The sequence below is a fragment of the Geotrypetes seraphini genome, chromosome 1 (genome assembly GCF_902459505.1).
Source record: "Geotrypetes seraphini chromosome 1, aGeoSer1.1, whole genome shotgun sequence".
Taxonomy (NCBI): domain Eukaryota; kingdom Metazoa; phylum Chordata; class Amphibia; order Gymnophiona; family Dermophiidae; genus Geotrypetes; species Geotrypetes seraphini.
In genome coordinates, this window is record NC_047084.1 from 145287542 (window position 1) to 145306083 (window position 18542).

Consider the following 18542-nt stretch of genomic DNA (forward strand, 5'->3'; position numbering starts at 1 on the left):
AAAATAACCATGAAGTCATAACAGACTAACGGCTCTGTGCAATATTCTAATAACACAAAACTTCAGTGTTCAAAAACTCATATTTGTTTATTTTTAAACCGCCTTTATCAAAGCGGAGTCCAGTGTAACACACATAATAAAATTAACATTCTACACAAAAATAACATACAAAACAAAAAAAAATTCACATTACATAATTCAAATCCATAAAATGAACATAACTATCCAATCACCAGCTCATCTTTTCTATTACAAACATCATCACTATAACTGCAGCACAATTTTAAAAAAATGATTATAAACTTAACTAGCGTACTTCGTAAGGCAGAACAAGTGTCATTTCATCAGTTTTTTAAATTCATTTATCTTTCCCTGTTGTCTAATGTGTACTTAACTTGTTAAAAAAAGTGATAAACCTCAGCCTGTACCACGTTTTACACAAGATAAGTGCACTGTATAATTTAAAGTATATATAAAAACTTTAAATTATACAGTGCACTTATCTTGTGAAAAATCATATATATATATATATATATATATATACTCGTCTTATAGCCCGTTACATTAACGGGTGCTAGAATATATGTGTGTGTATCTGTCTGTATTTCTTCTCTCTCTCCTTAGCTGCTTTCTGTCTTTCTTTTTTTCTGTTCTTCCTTAACGCATCTGCTTATTTAGCTCCAGCGCCTGTTAATAAACTAAACTAAGCCTTAGGTTTATATACCGCATCTTCTCCACTGAAGTGGAGCTCGACACGGTTTACAGCAGGGGTGCCCACACTTTTTGGGCTTGCGAGCTACTTTTAAAATGACCAAGTCAAAATGATCTACCAACAATAAAAAATTTTTAAAACCCCCACAAAGCACACTGAAAGGCAGAGAAAATGTTAATTATCATTCATATTCCGGGTTTTTTTCAAAGAGGTCAAGGCAGATGACTCTATGCAATGTCATCTCAATAACAACCATACAAAAATAGACAAATATAGCCCCTCCCTTTTTACTAAACCACATAGCAGTTTTTAGCGCAGGGAGTTGCGCTGAATGCCCCACGCTGCTCTCGACGCTCATAGGCTCCCTGCGCTAAAAACCGCTATTGTGGTTTAGTAAAAGGGAGCCATAGTGCAAAATATAGACAGCAGATATAAATTCTCAAAACAGACACATTTTGATCACTAAATTGAAAATAAAATCATTTTTCCTACTTTTGTTTGATAATTTCATGAGTCTCTGGTTGCACTTTCTTCTTCTGACTTCTTCTCACTTCACTCTGGCTGCACTTCTTCTGACATCTTCTGATTTCAGCCCACTCCTTCTTTCAGCCTCCTATATGCTTTCTCTCTTCCATACCTCATTCTCTCCCCCAACTTTTTCTTTCTTTCTCCCTGCCTCCTGTTCTTTCTTTCTCTCTCTCTCTCCATGCCCACTTTCTTTCTGTCTCCCTGCTTGCCCCCTTTGTTTCTTTCTCCCTGCCCTCCCCCAAGCCACTAGGTTTTCCGTCGCCACCGGGGAACAGGCCTCCAAGCCACCGCCCCCCAAGCTCTGCATGCAGAAGCCTTGCACTGACCAGCATTCTGCTCCCCTTCAATTCTTACATCGGAGAGGAAGTTCTGGGCCAGCCAGGCAGCGATTGGCTGGTCCAGAAATTCCTCTCCGATGTAAGAATTGATGTCGGGGAGAGGAATGCTGGTCAGCGTTAGGCTTCTGCAGGCCCAAATCTCTGGATCCCCAGGGCCGAGGAAAAGAAAAGAAAAAAAGCCAGTCTTCCATGAGAGCCGTTCCAGTCTCTTTTTAGCAGGACACTCAACTTCACATTTTCAGGCTCAAGACGTCAGAGCAGCAGCAGCAGCTCCGGCATTTTTGGGCAGAGCACCTCCTGCTCCCGACCGCCTTTCTCCAGTCTGGCTTGTCAATTCCGCCAGGGGCAGCCGGCGCTCAGCTCTCAAGGGTCGTGACTTCCCTAGACCTCCCTCCCGCCTTCTCCCGAAGGAAGTGACTTCATCCCCCAGTCGGAAGACGCAGTCGGGCAGGAAGGGCGCAGCAAGAATGAGTGTGCGTGGGGAACCTTGGGGAGATTCCGGTGGGGAACCTTGGGGAGATTCCGGTGGGGAACCTTGGGGAGAGGAAGGCTGATCGGCCGGCCGATTGGAATGGCAACACGAGATCGACTGGCGTTGCCTTCCCGATCGACGTGTTGGGCACCCCTGGTTTACAGAGTTTAAAAAATATGGGAAGAGAGAAGAGAAAGAGTTTACAAAGCATAAAAGAGGGGATGTAATCAGGAGAAGAGATTATTATATGCTAGAGAAAAGCCAGGTTTTCAGTTGTTTTCGGAATAGTTGGAGGGAGTCCAGGTTCCGCAGCGGGACAGTGAGGTCGTTCCAGAGGCCGGTGATTTTGGAGAGGAGGGATCTACCCAGTTTAATAAGGGAAGTGAGTAATTATGTTTAAATTCCCAACCTCCATTATCATATCTAACAACGCAACTCCAGCTGCAAAAGAGCCATTACTTATTCTGCACCCAAGGTCTGGTATCCAGCTGCTGCTGCTCATTCATTGGGGGAGGGGGGGCTCCATGGTTTTTGCCATTTTTTTCTCATCTCCCACTCCAATCATGACTGAATTTTGAAGAAAAAAAAAACCCTCAACAACAAAAAGAACTGTGTTTATAGAAATAAAAAAAGAGAGAGACACATTGCAAGAAGTTTAATTACCTTCCCACTCAAACTCGTGGGAGATTTCACTGTCTGCTGCAGCCAATCGGAGAACGGGGTAAAAAGCAGTTCCCCTAGCGCGTCTCGATTCCTTTGTTTTCGTCTGGGCGATGCCAGCCGGAGAACTCCTCCCAGTTAGAGGCGGGGGGGGGGGGGGAGCGCCTGGCGCAGACTGCAGGCCAATCAGATAAAAGACTTCTGAACAGTAGCAGGCCGGTGAGCCAATCAGAAGAGGGAGGCGGGGCAGAGGGTGGTTGCTGGAGTTGGTGGCCGCTCTTGAGCACTTCTGTTTGAATTCACGGTGATTGCTGCTGTACCCGGGGGAGGGGTGGGGGGGGATGATGTCGTCCCTGCTGTGCCCTTTCTCCGTGACCGAGGGGCCTTGCGAGCTGGCTCGGGCGGGGCCGTCTTCTAGGACCTTGGCGGCCGCCGCTCCCAGTGACAGGGCCAAGCCCACCCACCCTGGGAAAGCCATCCTGGCTGGTAAAGAAAGGGATCATCCTCAGTGGGGTTGGTTAGGGGTTCACCCCCCTCCCCCCAATTCCGATCTTGGTCTGGCTGTGCATGAGTCAGTATTCTGGCATAATAACCGCACATGTGCACTCTTGCCGACACATCCCAACAGATCAGGGAACATGAGGTGCGAGTACGCATGCACGCTTAGCGTTTTATTATTAGATAGACAGATTAAATTATACAGTGTACTTATCTTGTGAAAAATCCATATATATATATGATTTTTGGGACACTGAAGTTTTGTGCTATATTAAAATATTGCACAGAGTCGTCAGTCTGTTATGACTTCACGGTTATTCTTCTGCAACAAGCTTATCTTTGAATACAACAAACACTTTTTTGAATATTATTTATATATTTGATATGAACACATTGGTCATTCTGTGGTTACTGGTTATTATGATAGGTCTGAGGTTAAATGAAGTCCCATTTTGACAATTTTTTGTCTCCTTGATTGTAAGTTGGATGATACCCACAAAAAGGATATAGCAAAACTAGAAGAGGTTTAGAGAAGGGCAACAAAATGATAAAGGATGTGGCAAACGTCTCATGATGAAAGACCAAACAGATCATGGCTTTTCAGCTTGGATAAAAGATGAGAGAGCAAATAAAGTGGTTTATAAAATCATGAGTGAGGTGAAACAGTTAAAAAGGTTGGTGGTTTATCTTTTCAGACAGCAAAATGAAGAGGATACAACAGAGTCTCGATTAACCGGGACCCTCTCACAACTGGCAAAAAAATCACTGGTGTAAAAAAAGAAATGTCCTCCAAAGCAGCAGTGTCCAAAGCCACAAATTTTCCCTCCCTCCCTGCAGCTATGAACACCCCCCTCCCGCCCTGAAGTACCAGCACAGCAGTGGTCTTGAGCCGCAAAACCCTTCTCTCCCTCCCTCAAGCCCCAAGGTGGCAGAAGCAGGTGGCGGTCCTGAGCTGTGAACTCGCTTCCTCTCTTTCTCTCTTACCCAAAGCACAGCAGTTAGCAGGAAGCACAGGCTGTTCATGGCCAGCCCTAGCAAGGCTTTTCCTCTGATGCATCACTTGGCTTTGCCAGGGCTGGCTGCAAACAGCCTGTGCTTCCTGCTAACCGCTGTGCTTTGGGTAAGGGAGAGAAGGGTGCGAGGGGATCTCAAGATTGTGAAATAATGTGACAAAATGGTAGCTATTGCCAGATGGATGCTGGGCTTAATAGAGAAATTGACAAAACGGTGGCTGTAGCCAGAATGATGCTGGGCTGTATAGAGAGAAGAATTGCCAGCAAAAAAAGCAAGGTGCTAATGCTTCTGTACAAGTTGCTGGTGAGGCCCCACTTGGAATATTGTGCTCAGTTCTGGAGGCTGTGTCTTGCTAAGGAGGTGAGAAGTCTTGAAGTAGTCCAGAGGAAGGCAGCAAAAATGATATCGGGATTGCACCAAGAAGAGTATGAATAATTACTAATTAATTACCAAGCGTTGCCTTGGTAATGAATGTGACTGTTGGGCAGACTGGATGGACCATGCAGGTCTTTATCTGCTGTCATTTATTATGTTACAGCGAAAGATTAGAGAAACTGGGCCTCTTCTCCCTCGAGCAGAGGAGATTGAGAGGGGACATGATCAAAACATTCAAGGTACTGAAGGGAATAGACTTAGTAGATAAGGACAGGTTGTTCACCCTCTCCAAGGTGGGGAGAACGAGAGAGAACTCTCTAAAATTGAAAGGGGATAGATTCCGTACAAACGTAAGGAAGTCTTCACCCAGAGAGTGGTAGAAACCTGGAAAGCTCTTCCGGAGTCTGTCATAGGGGAAAACACCCTCCAGGGATTCAAGACAAAGTTAGACAAGTTCTTGCTGAACCGGAACAAACGCAGGTAGGGCTAGTCTCAGGATGCTAGTCTTTGACCAGAGGGCCGCCACGTGAGCGGACTGCTGGGCACGATGGACCACTGGTCTGACCCAGCAGCGTCAATTCTTATGATTTTACTTTCCAATTAGCATGTTGTTGGATTGGATGCAGACTGTTCTATAAGTTTGCCAGGGAAGGAATGTTAGAAACTGGTTGGTACTTTTCGAGCTTGCTATTCTATTATAGGATAGAAAAGTTAGGAAGTGAAAATTTTCAATTTTAGAAGAAAATGTTAAGAGTAATTCATCTTCAGTCATATAACCAGATCCAGGATAAGTGATAGCTCTCCTAAGTATATCTGACTAATAAATTATTTTTAATGGACTTTACTTCTAGGAATTTGCCCAAACCTTATTACAATATGCCATGCCGACTCAAATCAAAGGTCTATCTTGTCTCCAGCATTGGCCAATGGAGGTCACTAGGATGAATCTGGAAGATCCCAAAGAATAAACCTGTTTCTTGCAGTTCCTTTCCAGCATTCAAAGATCTACTTCTATGTTTCTATGTTACTTATCTAAAGAAAAGATACTTACCTTTAGCAGGTGTTTTCTGAGGACAGCAGGTATATATACTTACATGTGGGTGACATCAACCATGTTTACCTGAAATGTACTGTCACTTTAAATTTTAGGCAGTGCCTGACCTTCGCGCGTGCCGGTGCCTTCCTGCCCTTCAGCTCGTGGGACCTGCAGTTCAGTAACAAAGCTAAGAAGCCAACTAGGGGAGGTGGGAGGGTTGTGAGAATATATACCTGCGTCCTCTAAAGCAGTGGTTCCCAACCCTGTCCTGGAGGACCACTAGGCCAATCGGGTTTTCAGGCTAGCCCTAATGAATATGCATGGAGCAGATTTGCAAGCCTGTCACTTCCATTATATGCAAATCTCTCTCATACATATTCATTAGGGCTAGCCTGAAAACCCGATTGGCCTGGTGGTCCTCCAGGACAGGGTTGGGAACCACTGCTCTTAAGAACACATGCTTTCTGTGATGACAAAGAGAGATGATAATTTCACCTGTGGGACTCCCAAGCTGCCAGGTTCAAATCTCTGGAAACCCTATGAGGGTTGTAGGGAAAGTTTGCTCTCAGGAAGTAAATAGATTTTCAGAACTGCTTGCCCAACTGACTGTCTCTTCTGGAGTATTGTTGTAAACAGTAGTAGGGAGTAAAGGTATGGATCGAAGATCAAATGGATGCTTTAGAGATGTCTCAAAAGAAGTAGAGCAAAGGTGGGCTACTGAAGCTGCCATGGCCCGTACATTATGAGCTCTGTAGTGTCGGCCCAGCCTGAATATATGCATAGGAGATACAGACCATTAACCAAATGCAGATGGTCTGATACTCTTGGTCACAGCAACTCTAAGTCTTTCAGGGTCGAAAACTACAAAGAGTTGGGAAGAAGTTTTGTGAGGTTTAGTCTGATCCAGGTGGTATGCTAGAGCATGCTTGCAGTCTAAGGTGTGGAGAGCTGCTTCATCTGCATGAGAATGTGATTTTGGGAAGAAAACAGGCAGAACTATGGATTGATTGAGATATAATTCTAACGTGACCTTTGGAAGGAATTTTGATGAGTTTGAAGAGCTAGTCTGTTATGGTAGAATACCTTTTTACAGAAAGGGTGGTAGATGTATGGAACAGTCTCCTAGAAGAGGTGGTGGAGACAGAGAAAGTCTGAATTCAAAAGGGCCTGGGATAGGCACGTGGGATCTCTCGGAGAGAGAAAGAGATAATGTGTTACTGCGGATGGGCAGGCTAGATGGGCCATTTGGCCTTTATCTGCCATCATGTTTCTATGGTGTATGGTGGATTTGACATAATTGTTTGCAGCTCACTGACTTGGTGTACATACATTATGGCTATGAAAAAAACCACTTTCCAAGTTAGATGTTTGAGGGAGCAAGTCATGAGTGGCTGAAAAGGAAACCATTAGAGTAGAGTTCCCAGGCTATGGTGGAGAGGCTTGATTGGGTGATTTAGTATGGTAAAGTCTTTTCATGAATCTGGATACCAAGGGATGAAAAGAGTGGCTTCTTATCCAAAGGGGAGTGAAACACACTGATAACACTGAGATGAACCCAAACTGAGTTTGTCTTTAGGCTTGACTTAGAGAAGTGAAGGAGGTAGTCCAGAATGGAAGGAAGTGGACATGTTACAGGTTCATGAGAATGGAGGCCACATCAGACAGTGAATCAAGTCCATTTGAAATGGTAGCACTTTTGTGTGGAGGGTTTTAAGAACATAAGAATTGCATACTGGGACAGACTGAAGATTCATCAAGCCCAGGTATCCTGTTTCCAACATTGGCCAACCCAGGTCCCAAGTACATAGATCCCAAGTAGTAAAACAGATTTTATGCTGCTTATCCTAGGAATAAGAAGTGAATTTCCCCAAGCCATTTCAATTATGGCCTATGGATTTCTCTCTTAGGAAATAATCAAACCTTTTTTTAAACCATGCTAAGCTAACTACTTTCACTACATTCTCTGGCAACAAATTCCAGAGCTTAATTACACGTTGTGTGAAGAAATATTTTCTGGATGCTTCAATGATGACCAAGACTTGAGCAGAAAGAGTGTATGTGTTCACATGCGTGGCAAAACATACCATGCTGAGTGATAATGAGCAAGGGTTGGAATGGAGGAGGGAGCTGTCATTCTATATGAGTAGTGTTGGGAACGATTGCAACTTGTAGGTTTCATGAGTTGAGATCTCTAGAAGAAGAGGGAATCATGATTGACATGGCCAGTAGAGTGCAATGTGGATCCTGGCCAAGTGTGAGTAGTTTTCCCAATGAGAAGTATTCGAGGAAATATGTACAGGGATTTGTTCTCCCCCATCAATGAGGAAGGCATCTGATTCCAATTGGGGGTATAGAGTCTGGAACAGAAGAGAGGAAGTTTGTTATTATGGGGGGAAACAAAAACATAGTAAATAAAAGATCAGATTTCGCCATTTTCTTTCAAGTTGATAGAGAGATGGCTTCCAGGTCAGCTACGTGCAGCATGCAGGAGCCACTGCACACGTCCATACAAACAAGTATGTCTGAAGGCAGGAAGGAGCAGCCCACCTGGAAGGAGGACCGTTGAGGTAACTGGGATACCTGGCTGATCCGGAAGGCTTCCCTCCGATGTCAGCTCTGATATCAGAGGGAAGCCTTCCAGGTCGACGTTGGCAGAGGGGGGGGCATGCCCAGCTGCACAGCCCTGAAAGGAACAAGTAATGGAGAGAGGGGATAACATGGGACAAAGGGAGAAAGGAGGGGGGAGGAGCGCATTGGGACATGGGGCATGAATTTGGAACAAAGGCTGGAAGGCAGTTAGGCAGACATAAACTCGGGACACAGAAGGAAGGGGGGTTGGGAATAGAAAGGGAGAACTGGGTGTGAGTGAGAGGGAATGAGATGGTGCACATGGGGAAAGGAAGAAAGAGGAAAATTGTTGGGCATGGAGAGAAAGAGGAGTGAGATAGAGATACATGGGGAAGAGAATGATCAGAGGGAGAAATATTGGAAATAGTTGTGGAGAGGGACAGATTGAAGGGGATGCAAGGGGGAGGAATGTTGGACATAATGATGGAGGGAGAGGTGTGGCATGGTGCTGGAGAGGGGTGATAAGAGAAAAGTTGGGCAATGCTGAATAATGCATATGATCTGGGGATGAGAAATGTTGTATGTGGCAATAGAGGGAGTGAGAGAGATGCACCCTGGATCTCTCTCTCTTTCCTCACTCTACACAGGGGGAGGGGATCATAGAATGATGAAATGATGAAGGCAGGGAGATGGACACAGGGGAAATAGTAGAAAGGGTCGTATAGGAGCATGACGAAGGAAGATGCTGAACATAGAGAAAGAAGAAATGTCAAATGGTCAGAGACCCTGGCAAGTGAGTTAAAAGAAAACAGACATAAACATTGGCATGTCATATGTTTACAACTGGTAAAAAGTTGATAGCAGTTCATTGGAAAAATGCACCCTCACTGATTCATTTGTTGAGGAAACTTGACTTTGATGATGAAACTTTCAGTATTAAAATATGGCTAATTACATCTTTTTTACAGGATATGGGGCATTTACCTACACTGGAGAAAGACCTCATCACCATTTTCTATGTGAATTAGAGAGGGACATCTTTTTTTTTTGACTGCTCACTTGGATATTCAATATTGGATACTCTGTATCAAGGCTTATATGTTATTGCTAAAGCATTTTGTATATACCACTGAGGGCCCCATAGGTGGAGGGGCAGAATTAGTGAAGGGGAGCTTTATAGGAGGAAAGGGCATTACTGCTATATGTTGTTTGTATTGCTTTGGTTTTCATTTTGTTTGTAGATAAATAAAATAAAACTTTGAAAAATTAAACAAAGACCAATGCCTGAGACCAACATGATTTGAAGAATAAAATGACGAGGCAACAAAACGTCAAAATTTTATTTTTCTATTTTGTGATTAGAATATATCAGATTTGAAATATGTATCCTGCTAGAGCTGGTGTTAGACATAACTGAGGACTGCAAATCCCAGGCCGTGCTTCTTTAGCTTCTAGCTAGCTTAGGGCTCTCTCTGACCAGGGGGCAGTTGCCCTGGTTGCACTCTTCTAACATTATTCCTGTCATGTATGACTACAGTATTCTGTTAGCATGATTTTTCTGTGTAGCATTCTGTAATAATTTAGCTTATTCAGTTTTCTTGATAGTGGAGGAGATATTTGGGGAGGGGAGATGGGGGTTTTGTATTATTTGTGTTTATAAAATGACAATTGTACAGAATTTTGTTTCTTTAATAAAATGCGTTCAGTATAAAATCATAACAATTCGAGGCTTGTGCAGATGGGATCAGATGGCTTGCGGGGATGATGCAGGGACAGGAACCGAGCTCATGGGGACGGGGACTGAGCTGCCGGGAACGGGGCCAAATTTTTTCCCCATGTCATTCTCTAGCACTGATGCTAAGCCAAAGGGTATAGGACCTTGTACTGGAAGTGATGAGATCCAACTCTAAAGCGAAGAAATTTCCTGTGAACAGTTAGTATGGATATATCTCATTTATAGAATAATTAAGAGCACTACAGTTAAGTTTTTAATATTTTTTTTTAATTTTAAAACTTAAAAAACAATTCCTCAGATATTTTTCAGATGTTTTTAAATGGAGAAAAAAAGGATATTAGAATGTAAATCAGGATAAATAACTCAAATAATCACTTACAAAATCTCCAAAACAATAACTTTAAAATTTAGCTTCAATGTACCATGTGAGCAGGGCTCTGCACTAACTGAAGACTGCTTCAAGATTTTATTGAAAATGTTTTTGTTTAGGGAGGTATATCCATGCTGATTTTCTAGTTTTTTTATTTTTTATTAAGTGATTTGAAGTTTAAGTAATTGCTGTTATAATGCATTTGTCTGTATGTATGTTTGTTAGAATCCTCCTAGAAATGTTGATAGAGTGGAATATAATTTTTTAAATAGATAAAATAAAGATAACGACATAGTGAAGATTATCATCCCCATAGTACAGTGCTTAACAGTCCAATCGATACAACAGGCAAAGAGGATTTTAAAATCTCACAAGTTAAAAAAAAACAGTCTTGTTTTTTTTTTTTTGTTCTTCAGCAAATTCAATCTTACCACAGCAGATATTTGTTTTTAAGGGACAGATGATGATCACGCAGAACCCCAGAATGATTTTATAGTCTTGCAAGGAAATTCAAGTTCCCTTTGCAAATGGAGCCAGTGATGGTAACAGAGGCTTTCTCATGATTCACATGGCCACAAATTTGACAATTCAGTTTGAGACCATTTTGCTGCAGCCATTCTGTCACAGCATTGAGACAGGTATTTAGACAACTAAGATCTAAAGCAGTTGGGTCTTGTAAAACTAGAGTTTGGATGTCATCTGCAAAATAAAAAAAATAATAAAATTTACTAGGACCCAAGCTATTTATTTAAAATTACCTAAAAATTAATCCATTTGACACCCTGCAGTTTAAATTACTTTTGTTTTGTTTTTACATCCCTGCATGGCTTAAGAGCCAGATAACTTATGAGTCTATTCATTATAACCCCAGGTGGTGGTTGCATTCTTCATCACTCCTAAATTATCCCCTCTGTTAAACATTTGATCAGTTAGTTACAGAAATGTGACTTTTACTATGCGAGTCCTTTACTATGGAATCAATTTCTATATGAAATCTGAGCCACAACAGACTTGGTGTGTTGGTATATTATTTTTGATTGCATTTAAATAATTATATTTACTGTGTATTGTTCTCATTTCTCTTATGTTGGGTTCTTGTTGGTTTTTATTCCTAATTTGAATTAATTATTTTTGTGTGTCTTGATATAGGGTTTTATCCTGCATATTTATATGTTTTTTACATTAGTGGTAGTCTCTGTCAAATTTTGTGCTGTTCATTATTCTATACTTGTAACATCGCTTTTTTTTGCAAAGGACTTTTCAGCTTAGGGGTAAATAAAATGACAGATACATTGACTAATTATGATTGTCCATCTTGAGAAAGAAGCAGATCTGCCTTTCATCAAAGGATTCTTGTGCGATAGTGGCCTGCTACTCTGATTTGGAACTTTTTTGTCTTTATTGACAGTGTCTGAAAGTAAAGAATTACCCGATCCAGTTAGAACAGTATTAAAGCAAGAAATGAATCAACTTTTTGGAGAAACAAATCCAAAGGCATTTAACGAAGCGTTCCAGAAAAAGAATTCTGACTCAATACCACATAGGTTATCAGGTAACACACTCAAACAAGAACTCCAGCTAGCTGCACATACAGTAGTTGATTTATGTTTGCAGTTTTGCTGCAGAGATTTGAAACCAGTTTTAATCTATCATGAAATGATTAGCTAGTGAGTACCTTACTTGAGAGAGTTTTACAAGGAGGGTTCTATTTAAGAGTTAGCCTGGTAGTAAATGCAGTGGCCTGAGAATCTAGGGGACTGTGTTTGACTCCCACTGCAGCTCCTTGTGACTCTGGGCTCAATTTCCACAAGTACCTGTATATAATATATACTGTAAACTGCTTTGACTGTAACCACAGAAAATCAGTATATCTAGTTACATAAGAAACGCCTTCGCCGGATCAGACCCTAGGTCCATCTATTCCGGCGACCCACACACACGGAGGCCAAGCCAGGTGCTCCCAGATGGAGACCCTGGTCACCCGTATCCATCGATGTGTTTTGCAAAGAGGTATACATCCAACTTACGCTTGAAACCCAGAATGGTAGTCTCCGTCACCACCTCCAGGAGAGCATTCCAAGTGTCCACCACCCGCTGTGTGAAACAGAACTTCCTGACATTTGTCCTGAGCCTGCTGCCCCTCAGCTTTAGTCCATGACCTCTTGTCCGTTTCACATTTGACAATGTGAACAACGATGATTTTTGCTCTATTTTGTCGAATCCTTTCAGTATTTTAAAAGTCTCAATCATATCCCCTCGCAGTCTCCTCCTCCCGAGGATGAACAGTCCCAGTCTTCCTAGTCGTTCTTTGTAGCTCAAATTTTCCATACCTTTTACTAGTTTCGTGGCTCGCCTCTGCACCCTTTCCAGCAGGGCTATATCCTTTTTTAGGTAAGGAGACCAGTGTTGGACACAGTACTCCAAGTGTGGTCTGACCATTGCTCTGTAAAGCGGCATTATAACATCCGCCGATCTACTCGTGATCCCCTTCTTTATCATGCCCAACATTCTGTTTGCTTTCTTTGCCGTTGCTGCACATTGAGTCGACGGCTTTTGGTTCCTGTCTATCAGTACCCCCAGGTCTCTTTCTTGTTCAGTTTTGGCCAATGTTACACCTAACATTTTGTATTCATGTTCCTTATTTTTCTTGCCCAGGTGCATCACCTTGCATTTGTCTATGTTAAACTTCATCTGCCACTTGTCCGCCCATTCCTCCAGTTGGTTTAGATCCTTCTGGAGATCTTCAATGTCTTTTTGTGACCCAACTGCCCGACATAGTTTTGTGTCATCTGCAAACTTGATTATATTACTTGTCTCCTCTTCAAGGTCATTTATGAAGATATTAAATAAGATAGGCCCAAGAACCGAGCCTTGGGGCACTCCGCTAGTCACCTTCTCCCAGTCCGAGAATACCCCATTTATGCTTACCCTCTGCAATCTATTTTCTAGCCATTTCCCTATCCATCTAAGTACATCCCCTTCAATTCCGTGACTTAGTAGTTTCCTCATAAGCCTTGTGTGTGGGACCTTGTCGAACGCTTTCTGGAAGTCCAAGTAAATTATATCCACCGGGTCTCCGCCATCGATTAGTTTGTTTACCTTCTCGGAAAATTGAAGTAAATTCGTCAAACATGACTTCCCCTTCCTGAAGCCATGTTGACTAGCTCTCATCAGGTCGTGATTTTCCAGGTGTTGCACTATGCTATCCTTGATCAGTGCTTCAACCATCTTCCCAGGAACCGACGTTAGACTCACAGGTCTGTAATTGCCTGGTTCTCCTCTCGATCCTTTTTTGAAAATTGGGATAACATTTGCTATCTTCTGGTATTTTCCCGGTTCTAATTGACATGTTAGCTAGGATTTGTAAAAATCTCTCCAATTTCCATCTTAAGCTCCTTTAATACTCTCGGGTGAATTCCATCTGGTCCAGGGGATTTATCACTTTTTAATTTGTCGATCTGATAGTATATCATGTCCAATTCTACATTCACTGAGGTGAGGCTATCCTCTATGTCACCCTTGAATACCCTCCTTGTTTCTGGCATTGTTGTTGTGTCTTCATTAGTAAAGACGGAGGCAAAGAATTAATTTAGCCTATCTGCAATCTGTTTGTCTTCTTTAATGCACCCTTTCATTCCTTGGTCTTCGAGAGGGCCTACTGTCTCTCTTGCTGGTTTTTTCCCTTTTATATATCTAAAAAAGGGCTTGAAGTTTTTGGCTTCTTGCGCTATCTTTTCCTCATAGGCCGTTTTGACGTCTCTTACCACCTTGTGACGTTTCTTCTGGTCGACCTTATGACTGTTCCAGACCTCCGTTGTGTGTTCCCGTTTCCATTTTTTGAACGAGTCCCTCTTATCCCTTACCGCATCTTTCACCTCTTTAGTTAGCCAAGCTGGTTCTCCTTTGTTCTTGTTTCGCCTTCCTTTGGATATCTGCGGAATGTAGAGATTCTGCGCTTCGGTGATGGTATTTTTTAGTAGGGACCATGCTTGATCGACCGTTTTGATTCCGGGTGTCTTTTTCATGAGCCGTTTTTTAACCATGACTCTCATGCCGTCATAGTTCCCTTTTTTGAAGTTAAAGGCTGTGGTTTGGGTCTTGGTTCTTTTCCTCTTCCCAATGCCAATTTTAAAATCGATCATGCTGTGATCACTCGTCCCAAGGGGGACCTTGACTTCCACATCTGATGTTCTCCCAGTTAAGCCATTGAGGACTAAGTCCAAGGTTGCGGAACCCCTTGTTGGTTCTTCCACCATTTGTTCTAGGAAGCAGTCCCCTATTGTTTCTAGGAACATCGTTTCCCTGCCGCAGTTCGAAGTTCCTAATTCCATCCCCCTTTCCACCTGTAATAGCCAACTTTATCATATGATAATGATCTGTGCTGATTGTGAAGCGGAAGAGTGGTAGTCAGTTGAGGACCAGGAAAGTCAGGGTTCTGCTCTTGTGAATTTGGACAAGACCCTTACTTCTCCATTGTCTCAAGTACAAACTTAAATTGTAAGTCTTCCAGGGAAATAATTGGTGTACCTCAACTTGAGCTTCAGTTGGTAAAGGGGTGAGCTAAATCCAAATTCTGTTAGAGTAGTGATTGATGTGAATCATTGTGGTACTGCTGAATGCTGTGTATTTTATATTTCAAAGCTTTTCGAGCTTTTTCTCTGATGTTGCCAGCTGACAGTTCTTTTATGAGAACTACTGCAGGCATGTGTGCATGCATCTTAAAGTATTTTGTTCCTGTGGATTCCATGAATAATGCCAAGCTGTTTATAATGGCATACGAGTAGAAGAGAACTGTAATGTCTTGTTTTGCTCTAGCTGCCAAAATGATGTACTACTTGGATCCTTCCAGCCAGAAGAGAGCAGTGGAGCTGGCAACAGCACTTGATGAATCCCTCAGAAATAGGACCCTCCAGGTAATTTTTCTTCACTACCATTTTTGATCTTGAATCACATTCTGGTTTTCCACCCTTGCAGTAGACCTTCCACTTCTACTGGGGTTCCATTTGATTTGACTCAGTTACCTTCTCCAACCCACCTGGAAACTCTTGTTCTCACAGCCTGGAGACTCCAGGGATAGATAAACTTTTCTTTCTCCAATCCAGGATAATATTCGAGCAGCCAAGAAACCTTCTACAAATAAATCTTAAACATTTAAATGGAAACTATTTAAAACCTGGTTTGAAAAGCAGGGATAACTTTCATCATCCTGTTTCATCCAGATCCTTCAGTATGTCATATATCTCTCAGGTCCAGGCCTTAAGAGTACTATAAGGATTCATTGGCAGGAATCTCAACTTTCCATGATCTGTACATCCTTTAGTGAGAGCATTCCTTAAAGGACTATGGAATACTTATTCACCTATATAGCCACCTCCTTCCCTTTCAGACTTTAATCTGGTATTATCTCAACTACTTTCTCCTCCCTTTGAATCCCTGGCCCCAACTCCTTTACAGTTTCTAATTTGGGAAAACACTTACTGGGGGATGCACTAAGTCAGCGATCGTCGCACAACTCTAGCGACGATTGTTGTTACTGACCTGATGCACAAAACGACTCACCGCGTGTTTTTCCCCATGATCGCCCATTTTCCAATCTGGCCATGCAAATTAGCTAAAACCCCATGCAAAATAGCCAAGCGATGCTATTTTGCATGGGATTTTAGCGATTGTAAAAACCGATTGCTCTAGACCTGTCGGTAACTGTTACCAACAGGTCTGCCAGGGTTGGGTTTTTGGTTTGTTTTTTTCAATAGCACAGATATTTTTCATGTGTTACACATGCAAAATATCTGTCCCATTTAAAAAAAGAAAAAAGTCCCCCCACCGCCACTGACGGCCCTCCCCAATGACCCCCGACAAATGCGGCTCCCTTAAGCCATTGTCCCCCTAAATGCAAAAAAATGACAGGAGAGATGTCCACTCCCTCCTGCCACCAGAGGTCCCCCACCGTCCCTTGCCACCTAAAAAAAATGGCAGGAGGGATGCCCACTCCCTCCTGTCACTGGATGCCACCCCGAACCTCCGATGTACCTTTTTAAAACGGAAGCCCGCACAGAGGCTCCTGCTTCATCTGCCAGTCCCAAATGATGCACCTTCCCCTCCCCAGTGCATCATGTGATGCACAGGGAGGGGCCAAAGGCCCTGATTGGTTCAGTCACCTAAGGCCTCTCCCAAGTAGTTCATACTGTGTGTTAGTAACAAAGCTTGGACTAGTAGTCTAAATTCATCAAGCCCAAAATATTTATGAATTAGAGTTTTCTCATGAGTAAGAAGAATTTCTGAATAAGATGATTAATCTGAGATTGTAGAGATCCGCAATCCTAATATTTTAATCAAAGAAGTTTGTAGTTTAAGTTATACTAGTTATTAGGATTATTTTCAATTTTAGTGTCTATGAATAGACAATGAGCCTAAGAAATGTAGTTTTTTCTGTGTTCAATTATGCTTGATCATCCAGGATTCTACTAATGAAATACAACTTTAGATTCCGGGAGGTTCATTCTCTAACTTGGATTCCTCATTCCCATAGAATATTCTAGCTCAAACTACAAACTCTCCTGTGATTAAAATTTTAGCACTGTGAATTGATAGCACTATATAACACAATATTTGTTCCTGAGCAGTAAGTATAATTTCCTAATTGCTCATGCCTAAAATATAGAGAAAATGTGTTATTTCCATAAAACTTTGTTTTGTGACCAGGATAGTCAAATTTTGCAATTTACTTATTTTAAAAGTGAAAACACCAATTTTTCATTCTCATAAAGTCATAAAAAGTAGTATATGAATCACATTTAACATATTTTTTTTGCCGTTATACAAAGATGACCACAGAAGATTTAAAAATGAGTAGTTTTTCAAGCTTTGTGATTATATTGTAAGTCACTTTCATGAATCGGCCCTCAGATATAGTCTGCCATCATGTTCTCAATATATTGTCCTTTGTAGTGGCATTCAAAATTCAGTATATCCTGGTGGAAGCACTCACCTTGCTCCTCTGAGTAAGTTTCCATGTTCTCCTTGAATGTCTCAAAATGAGCATCAAATACATGGACTTTGAAAGACATTCTACGTCCCTTTTTACTGTAATTCTTCAACAGATTCTCAACCAGCTCCATATAATTTTCAGCATTGTGATTGCCCAGGAATCCCCGAACCACTATGACAAATCTGTTCCAACCTCTTTCTCCTTCTTAGATAGCTTCTTGGAAATTCTTGCACTTCAGCATCATCTTTATCTGTGATCCAATGAAGACACCAGCTTTGACCTTTGCCTCAGTCAGATTAGGGAAGAGGTCTTGAAGGTACTTGAAGGCTGCCAACTCTTTATCTAGAGCTCTGACAAATTGTTTCATTAGGTACAATTTGATGTGAATTGGTGGCATCAGCACCTCCCAGGGGGTCCATCAGCAGAGCTAGCTTGTGAAGTGAGATGCTAAAGGTTTTCCTTGATCCCCAACAGGCATACCGAAATATACCTTGTAGGCTTCTGTGGAGTACTTTTTCCTTCTTGTCTTGATAAATTGGCCACATTTATAGCAAAATGCATCTGCCAGATGTTTGTAGTCTCTGGATGTGATCTAAAACAATGTAGATATCTAATATAATAAAACGCTAGACGCGCATGCGCACTCAGACCTGCGTGATCTGAAATCCCTGAGATGTATGTCCGTGACTTTGCAGGAGTGCGCATGCGCAAGTCCCCAGCCTTACTGCTTCCCAGTACTGCTTCGCATTGCTTTTCAGCCACCAGCCTTGGACTCCCTGCTCTCCAGATCGCGGTGTACAGACCGGTAGGGCACTGGGAGCTAGGGAGAAAGCAAGGGCTCAGATCGTCTTCGTCGTCGTCTTCGCCCCTCCCCCCCAATCCCCGTTGAGCCTCCACCCGATTTTCTCTTCTCGCGGTCGGCCGGCTACCTTAGTCCCTTGCTGCCGCCACCGCCACCCTCTTCCCTTCCCTTCCCGCGGTCGACAAACCTCTTTGCTCCAGTAGCGGCTGCAGCACTGTAAACACGCTGCTTCGCGGCTCTACTGCCTTGATTTGCTCTTCCGTGTCTCTGATGATGTCATCAGGGACACGGAAGAGCAAATAGGGGCAGTAGAGGTCGCGAAGCAGCGTGTTCACAGTGCTGCGGCTGCTGCTGGAGCCAAGAGGTTTGTCGACCGCGGGAAGGGAAGGGGGTGGCGGCGGCGGCAAGGGACTAGGGGAGCTGGCCAGACCACGAGAAGAGAAAAT

The 18542-nt window shown here is 42.7% G+C and overlaps 1 protein-coding gene across 2 annotated transcripts in view; it reads left to right on the plus strand.

Annotated features, from left to right (window-relative positions):
- NAA15 (N-alpha-acetyltransferase 15, NatA auxiliary subunit) overlaps window positions 1–18542 on the plus strand; it is a 243517-nt gene that overhangs the window by 200990 nt on the left and 23985 nt on the right. For both annotated transcript variants that reach the window (XM_033939428.1, XM_033939438.1), the window contains 2 exons: window positions 11715–11858; window positions 15122–15219. In XM_033939428.1, the coding sequence (XP_033795319.1) occupies window positions 11715–11858; window positions 15122–15219 (242 nt within the window). The remainder of the gene's footprint in view (window positions 1–11714; window positions 11859–15121; window positions 15220–18542) is intronic.